Raw genomic sequence first — 8,097 nt, forward strand, 5'->3', positions numbered from 1 at the left:
GCCATTGACTTTTGTTTAGTGTTGTTTATTAAACTAGATGATTGAAATCTGAAGAAATAAGATGTATTGGAAACCTGTCAATTTATAAGTATAAAAACGGGGCTCAACAGCATGTGGAAGAACCCTATACAGCCACAACATCCTTGCCCAATCCATAGACCCAACTACACTGCTCAACCCACAAATGTAGCATAATTTAAGAGGAAATAAACAGACTTTCCAGTGGTTTAGTACTTGTTGCCAAAATGCATTTTACAACAAAGAAATAACTGACCAATTTTAAATTTCCTTGTCTTTTGGGCTATGTTTAGATAACTAGATAAATTGTGTGTGCATGTGTGTATTTTTACTGGACAAGAGGTGATTGGTGGCCTGGATCTATCACTAACAGGCTGATCACATGAGCTGGCCATGCAGCAGCTGGATGTCCCTCCATGACCTGGGTTGAATGTAGGTAACCTGAGTGTGTGTGTTTGTGCGTGTGTATGTCTGTGTGTGTGCATAATGCTTCACCTTCTCTATCTGCCACAGTGAATCTGCAGTAGAGGAGTTGGCAGCCTTTTTCTTTCATTCCAAAGCTAACGGAGTGTGTGCGGACTGAGGACATGGCTCTGCTGATGGAGCACCAGTTCAGACAGCTGCCCGCTGACAGACAGGTGGAGACAAGACCCTTTTTGGAGACTGTGTCATACCTTCCACCATTTTTTGGTAAGTGATTAGTTGTTTAGAGACCATTGATTCATTTCTGCTTTTAAGTTAAAACATATTAAATGTCATGGGCTGCATGAAAAGGATTCTGATATTTATGGTTATGGGGCTTATTATAATCAAATTCAGTCATAAACTGAACTAAAGCGGCTGTGTGCATAATATATAATCCTGACTGTTTTTCCTCTGTCCCATTTTTGATGAAAATTGATTATACGGCACATAACATGTAGAGAAGGAAAATCTGTCCCTACCATTCCTCAAAGCTCATCAAAACAATGTTACTCCGTTCAAATGATAATCTTTTTTGGCTCATATTTCTTCCCATCAAGCTGTCCACAATCCTTTAGCATGCATAATTTAATCCACTGGCCTGGATTTGAAGTTGTGAAAATTGATTAGTACGGTGTTGAGTTCCCCTCGTCCATTCAGACGGGCCGCGCGGCACCAAAGCATCTTTGTGCGACTTCATTCTGTATTAATACGCCAAAGTCTCTCCATTGAATTTGCCATGTGAAACCCTTGAGATGAAACAAGTCTGACGCCGGTATCAAACTCTTCCCTCCTTGGTGCCATTGTTTATTTCCTGACCCAGAAACTTTTCTGCCAATTTTCCTACAAGCTATTAATGTCCTGAACACTTTGTACAAATTGACACAAGTGTTTGCCTAATTAGACTTCCTCTTTGCTGTTTGGACAATACTTGATTGAGTCCCTCATTGTTCTTTTGTTTTTGCTCATTTAGGTTGTAATCCTGTCAGAAACGTTAAGCTTTTACCTCACCAAGAAATGCTCATTCACTAGAGACACCCTGTATATATATATTTTTAAATCACAAGTGTTCATTTGTAGAGAGAACCACAAGGTGAGGACAACTCCGAAACTTGATATGTTCCCATTAATATTGTGGCAATGCATCACATCGATACAATAGAGAACTTCATCATGAGTAGTTTCCACTAACAGCTGAAACAGGTCCTGGGTATCAGCGGGTCGACTTTGAACCATGTGTGGTCGAGACTGGAAGTGTCTTTGTGTTCACAATGATGTCACCCAAACTCAGTTGTCTGAAATAAAAATAAATGAAAAAAAAAATGAAAATAATAGAAAATAGAACTGAAGTTATTTTGATTTATTTTTTTAAAGTCAGGGTTGTAGTATAAATGTACCCTGCTGGTATGTGTTGCTCACAGAGATTTTATCTTCTTTTCCTGCAAGGTGAATTAAAGTATCTGCTGTGAAAAATGTCCTCATTTCCATCATTCCCATCATTCCCACCATTTCCATTTGTGAGGCTAAAACATTTAGAGAGAAACAAAAGGTTACCAAACATTCTAGTTTCCTTTGGAGTTGCTTTCAAATATTTGGAAAACCTTGGTAATTTTAGAGGCTTATTAAAATGTTTTAAAATGTTTTGTTTCTATAGGGGTTATTGCACAATGATTCAGGTTTTCCTCCTGAATTGTGTTGCCATTTATGCACACAAATGTAGACAATTGTGTTTTTGTGTATGTCTGCGTGTGAGTTTGTTGATGATTACCCAATGATATCACAAACCTGTTGGACATTTTGTGACAGATTAACTGAATTTTAGATGCACACCTATATTTTACACTTTAGGATTAATTGCAACTGTTTATTTTAAACAGTAACAAAACCAACACGTTTTTATTACATTTTAGTATTTGTTTTTATATCTTACTTTCTTTTTTTACTATGACATCACATCTGGGGTGGGATTTAACTCTAGATTGAGGTTTTGTCGTTATGTGTGGTTGGCCCCATTTTGCTGAGTCTCTGGAGTGGAGCTTTCAGGAAGTGGACCAGATCTGAGTTATGTGGTAGTTTTTGCATGTCTGAAAATAAATATTCAAGTTTGAAAGTTGAGTCGATTTCCTGCTCATTATTTGATCTTTCATTTGATCTTTCAAACCAATGGATAGATTTTATATAATCTATCAGAAACCAGTGACTGATTGAACATCTACAAATGAATTTTTGGAATCCAGCTTGTTAAAGATGGCCACTACAGCCAGCTGACTTTAAAAACACACAAATGTCTAAAACAGTTTGTTTTAAAGATAAAAACCTAAAGTTTAGTGTAGTAGTTGCTGATAATTATCCTCAACTTCTTCTCTGAGCACAACTTCATCGTCATACCTTACGTGTTGGTATTACTCCTTAAATCTACAAATTATTCCTCCTCAGACTGCCTCGGTTCAACTATCTTTGCACCAATCAAGGCAGACATCTCCGGTAACATCATGGTACGTACGCATCAAACCTGTCTGCAATGATGTTTTATGAAGATTTATGATAATAGATTATGTTCTGTTTAACAAATAGAAAATCAAGCAAGTTTACGATTCCAATCCGGGACGATATAAAACACTTCAGATGATCTTGGAGGCAGAGAAGGAAATGCACGGAGCAGAATGGCCCAAAGTTGGAGCCACATTGGCTCTGATGTGGCTGAAGAGGTGTGTGGCATTCAGACATTTTTACTGGATGTGCTGCTATATGGAAGAAGTCCAAAATTCCTTACTGTGCATGTCTTTTAAAAAAAACAGGGGCCTTAAATTTATCCAGGTGTTTCTTCAAAGCCTGGTGGACGGTGAAAAGGACGACACCAACCCCAACCTCATCCGAGTGAACATCAACAAAGCCTACGACATAGCCCTTAAAAGGTATCATGGCTGGTTTGTTCAGCAGCTCTTTAAGGTGAGTTCAGACCCAAAGGTTTAAACGTATAAATGCCCTCAGCTGTGCTTAAAGAGACCCCTTTTCTCTTTCAGGCAGCTCTTTTTGCCACTCCCTATAAGTCGGATTTCCTGAAGGCCCTCTCCAAGGGTCGGGACGTCAAGGAAGAAGAATGCTTGGAAAAAATCCGAAAATTCCTCCTCAACTTCACTGCCACCGTCGAGGCTATTTATGATATGTTTAGTAGAATGAACGCTGATCTGGACTACAAGGTGTGACAGATGGAGATGTCTATTTTTTTCTTTCACTGAGAGGATTCATTCCAAACACTTTGTTTGCCTGTTTTAAAATGTGAATGCCTTTCATGTTTCCTAGCTGTTTTTTGACTCTGGTAGTATGATTTATATTACTGACTCTATACTTTAGACCTTGTTTTTTTGCAACTCAAAAAAGTGTTTTAACTCAAAAGTATTAACAGGCAAATTTCCTCACAAAAATGATTCATTCATCCATTCATTCAAAAACCTTCTAAAAACACTCCAGTGTGTCTCACATTCAGAGACCTGCTCTGCTTCTTTCAGGCCAACAGGCATAAACTCCATACTCTTTTTAATGCAGGCTATTTATTATTTGATTCAGACTGCTTAAAAATAATGTGGAGGTTGAACAGAGGAGACACTGCCCCTAATATTAAATGGTTGATTCTTTAATAGTGGATAAATGTCACACAAATAGGATTAGAGAGTTTTTGTAGCTGATATTTAACAACAACAAACAAAACAAATCAGAAAATCTCAGAAGATGGTTGACATCAGTGATAAACAACTGGTGGACAATGCACCATAACAAGCCCCTAAGTGCAACGTACATGGCCCACAGGTTAATAAACTATTATTTATTAATTAATAAATTAATACTTGGGCACCAGTGACCCCCGTGACCCTGAAAGTAAGAAATGGGTATAGATAATGGTTGGATGGGTAAAAAAATAGACACAGTAATCAGACCAGACCTGACAGCAAGAAAACCTACTGTTAGAGTTTTTTGTTTTTGATTTGTTAGAGACCGTTTTGCAGAAGGAGCAAAAGTCAGATGCAGGTGTTTTAACTACTAAAAAAAAACTCATTTATGTTTGTATCTGTAATAAAGCTATGCTCAAATGACGCCCCCCCCCCCCCTCGATCTACTGTTTTTGGTGTTTTCCTGCAAGCAATAATGTTGTTAGACCCAAACTTCTCGTAATAGCTTTTCGTTATTGTATTTAGGCTTTTTAAAAAATATTTTCTTCACATTTACAATTCATCTAGTTTTCACAAGTAAAGTTACAACCACAGCAATTAGAAAAATATAAAACAAAAATTGTTGTATATGGCAGCAGAAAAAAAAGAAATGACAAATAAATAAAATGCACCAACCACAGTCACAACAAATATAACTGAAAGGTTTGAACATTTCTGCTTTGTCGTCTCCCCTAAACTAAATATTTCATCTTGTAATGAAACTAACACTTTTATGTTTAAGCTAGTTATTCATGACATCCTTTAATGACCTAGGTTTTTCATGACATGCTGTTCATCTGCAGACAGAATGATTAAAGTCAGAACAAGATCTGCTAACAACAGTCATTCTTAGATATCACTTGTGTTTATCTTTGTGTTTTCCATTGACCTTGTATCAAATCTTGCTAAGATGACAGAATGGTGTTTGTTAATATATATATGAGGCCTCTCGAGACACAGTGTATAACAGTAGTGTGGAGAGACTGACAGAGAGAAGCAGAGGCACAGAGACAGGCCAGGTTGTTGTCTGTGTTTCCTGTTGTTGCAATAAAACTCAGCTGATCATCTCACGGAATACCTTCATTCTTGGATCATGTATTTCTGTCTTTGTTAAATAAATATTGCCATAACAATCTTATTTTCAAACCCAATTCCAATGCAACTGTGTTATGTAAAACATAATTATTGGAATATAATRATTTGAAAACATTTTCAACATATTCATTTGAATATAGTAGACAAGATATTTAATGTTCAAACAGTAAAACTTTGGTTCTTTGCAAATATTGACTGATTTTGAATTTAATGCCTGCAACATCATCTTTCCTTTGGGACACAAATTGTTGAAGCTTTGTAGGTGGAATTCTTTCTCATTCTTGCTTGATGTACAACTTCAGTTGCTCAACCTTCTGTGGTCTCTGTTGTTGTATTTTGCACTTCAGAATGTGTCGCACATGTTCACGTGCAGAATGTGGCCTGGCATCGTCTTGCTGAAATAAGTAGGGAAGACGTGGCTTGGATGGCAGCATTTGTTGCTCCTTAACCTGTATGTATCTTTCATCATTAATGGAGCCTTCACAGATGTAACAATTACACATGCCATGGTCACTAACACACCCCCATACCATCAGAGAGGCTGGCTGTTGAACTTTGTGCTGAGAACAATCCAGATGGTCCTGTGTTCCCTGACAATGATTTTCTGAAGTGTTCCTCAGCTCATGTGCTAATATCTGTTACAGAATGATGTGGGTTTTTAATGCAGTGCCACCTGAGGGATCCAAGGTCACGGGCATTCAATGTTGGTTTTCTGCCTTGCTGCTTACTTTCTCTGATTCTCTGAATCTTTTGATGATATTATGAACTGTAGATGACAAAATCCCTRAATTCTTYACTATTGTACGTTGATGTTCTTAGACTGTTGAACTATTTGCTCACTCAGTTGTTTGCTCACTCACTAAGTGGTGAACCTCRCCCCATCCTTTCAAGGATGCTCCTTTTATACACAGCCATGACTCTCACCTGTTTTCAATTAACCTGTTCGTTCACAGGTGTGTTTTTGAGCATCTTTCGACTTTCCCAGCCTTTGTTGTGTTGCAGGCATCAAATTAAAAATTAGAGAATACTTGCAAAAAATAAATAAAAACAACAAAGTTTATCTGTTTGAACAATAAATATCTCACCTTTGTACTGTGTTAAATTTATTATAGGTTGAAAAGGATGTTCAAATCATTGTATTTTTTTATTTCTGTTTTCCCAACTTCATTGGAATTGGGGTTTTATAAACTGTAAAAAGATGYTTTCTTGTTTAAGGTTTTTCCTTTTTCATTAAAACCACATTCATTATCTTACATTGACAATTACAAAAACAAGAGTTCAAAATATTAAAACAGTTATCAGGACAGACCTTTCAGTGTTTGATTTTAATCGGTCCGGTTTTGGATTCTGATACATAAAAGGAAAAACTTGTATCTTTTTACTTGTTTGTGAAGGTACTGAACATTAAAGTGAGCGCGCTGCTTTTATTAACTCAAGTAATCTCTTTATGAAAGCTTGCCTTAACAACGCACAGGAAAAAAATGTTAATGAAGTATTTCTGCAATGTTTTTATCATGAGCTTTTTGCTGTTTTAAGTATTGATTCTTAATCGCAGCTTCAAGAGACAAAAGTCTTTATGAGATTTTCTGCTTCTCCCAGAAAGGAAATACTTCTCTACATTGTGGCATCATGTCACAGCTCGTGTTGTGTACTGTTATGTTGCAGTGTGTGTACATAGAATAAGAAATCTTCTTTTGCAAAATGTAATAAAAAYGTTTAAAAATCATGTTGATCAATTAAATTAGTCTCTTCTGTTGTTAATGTCTTCCAGTTACTGCAGGTTTTAATACAGTATCTTTATGTCATTTTGACCATAAAGTAACCAGTGGCTGCTTGTACTATAGTAGTTTTCCACATACAGTAATTTTACTGTGTTTGGTTCTGTTGCAATTGTTCTTTTTTCTATTAGTTTACTTTTTGCTTTTGTCAGGCACTTGGTGGTGTCAGTGGACACAAGATGAATGAGTCGACCTTTTTTTTGAGGAACAAAAGAAAAAAAAAACACAATGGCTCACAAAAAGTAATTGTGTATAAATATATTCAAACATTTTGCAGGTATGATTCAAAGTGAAAACTTATGAATGATGCTTCTACGCCTCAAAACTAATGTGAGATTTTTAAATTCACTATTTAAAGCTTTTCTTTCCAAAACTTTTACAGTTCTGTGACTTTTGTCTCATCTCTGCATCATTCAAAAGAAGTTTTATTAAATGTGTGGCCTGCAGACTGTTGAGGTGATTATTGTCACCTGAGATTGCTCTGTGTTCAGTAATGCTTAAATTATGGTAATTAAAAAATAATAATATTTTTTCAGAGTTAAACTGGCAGTGCTCTAAAAACAATACATGAACTGAAATTGTTAGCGTAGATTTCAATATTGCTTTTTTTACTGAACAAATTTCATAAATACTACCCAAGCCAAGTGCCTGATCTTCTTTATGACCCAGTTGTATAATTTAAGCTTTTGTCCTGTTTTAACCTTACTTTTACTTTTATACTTCAAGTTTTAAAACCAGTACTTTTTCCAATTTTACTTGAGTAAAAGCCTGAGTTAATACTTGAGTAATGAACGTGAATACTTCTGACGCCTCTGGTATTTAACAAAGATACCAAACCGTCCTGGTTTCAGGATTGGGCTGCCTGTTGAAACATGTTTTTCTTTAGTTGGTGGCTCCTGCCAAAACCCTTGGGGTGCATTCCTGCCACACCCTGTTACTAGACCACTCTGTGGTTTTGAACAGGTGAAGTATGGCACAGTGTTTGTGAAACACTTTACTCTGCAGGTATGTTTCTTCATGAGTGCACAGGACAGTGA

General features: G+C 36.5%; 1 protein-coding gene across 1 annotated transcript; it reads left to right on the forward strand.

The window, feature by feature from the left end:
* The first annotated feature begins 246 nt into the window (after window positions 1-246).
* Window positions 247-4,572, forward strand: gltpa (glycolipid transfer protein a). The gene is made up of 6 exons (XM_014014389.1): window positions 247-450; window positions 532-708; window positions 2,917-2,975; window positions 3,055-3,188; window positions 3,279-3,429; window positions 3,504-4,572. The coding sequence occupies exons 2-6, from the start codon at window positions 606-608 to the stop codon at window positions 3,684-3,686; spliced, it is 630 nt and encodes a 209-aa protein (XP_013869843.1). The 5' UTR covers window positions 247-450; window positions 532-605; the 3' UTR covers window positions 3,687-4,572.
* The last annotated feature ends 3,525 nt before the right edge of the window (window positions 4,573-8,097 follow it).

Source organism: Austrofundulus limnaeus, unplaced genomic scaffold, assembly GCF_001266775.1.
Source record: "Austrofundulus limnaeus strain Quisiro unplaced genomic scaffold, Austrofundulus_limnaeus-1.0 Scaffold114, whole genome shotgun sequence".
Classification (NCBI taxonomy): Eukaryota; Metazoa; Chordata; class Actinopteri; order Cyprinodontiformes; family Rivulidae; genus Austrofundulus; species Austrofundulus limnaeus.

What these genes read in the sequence shown, in the direction of transcription:
- gltpa (XM_014014389.1), top strand. Translation starts at nt 606, where the DNA reads ATGGCTCTGCTGATGGAGCACCAGTTCAGACAGCTGCCCGCTGACAGA. An exon ending in ATACCTTCCACCATTTTTTG is followed by an intron (nt 709 to 2,916) that starts GTAAGTGATTAG and finishes ATTCCTCCTCAG; the next exon opens with ACTGCCTCGGTTCAACTATC. An exon ending in TTGTTCAGCAGCTCTTTAAG is followed by an intron (nt 3,430 to 3,503) that starts GTGAGTTCAGAC and finishes TTTCTCTTTCAG; the next exon opens with GCAGCTCTTTTTGCCACTCC.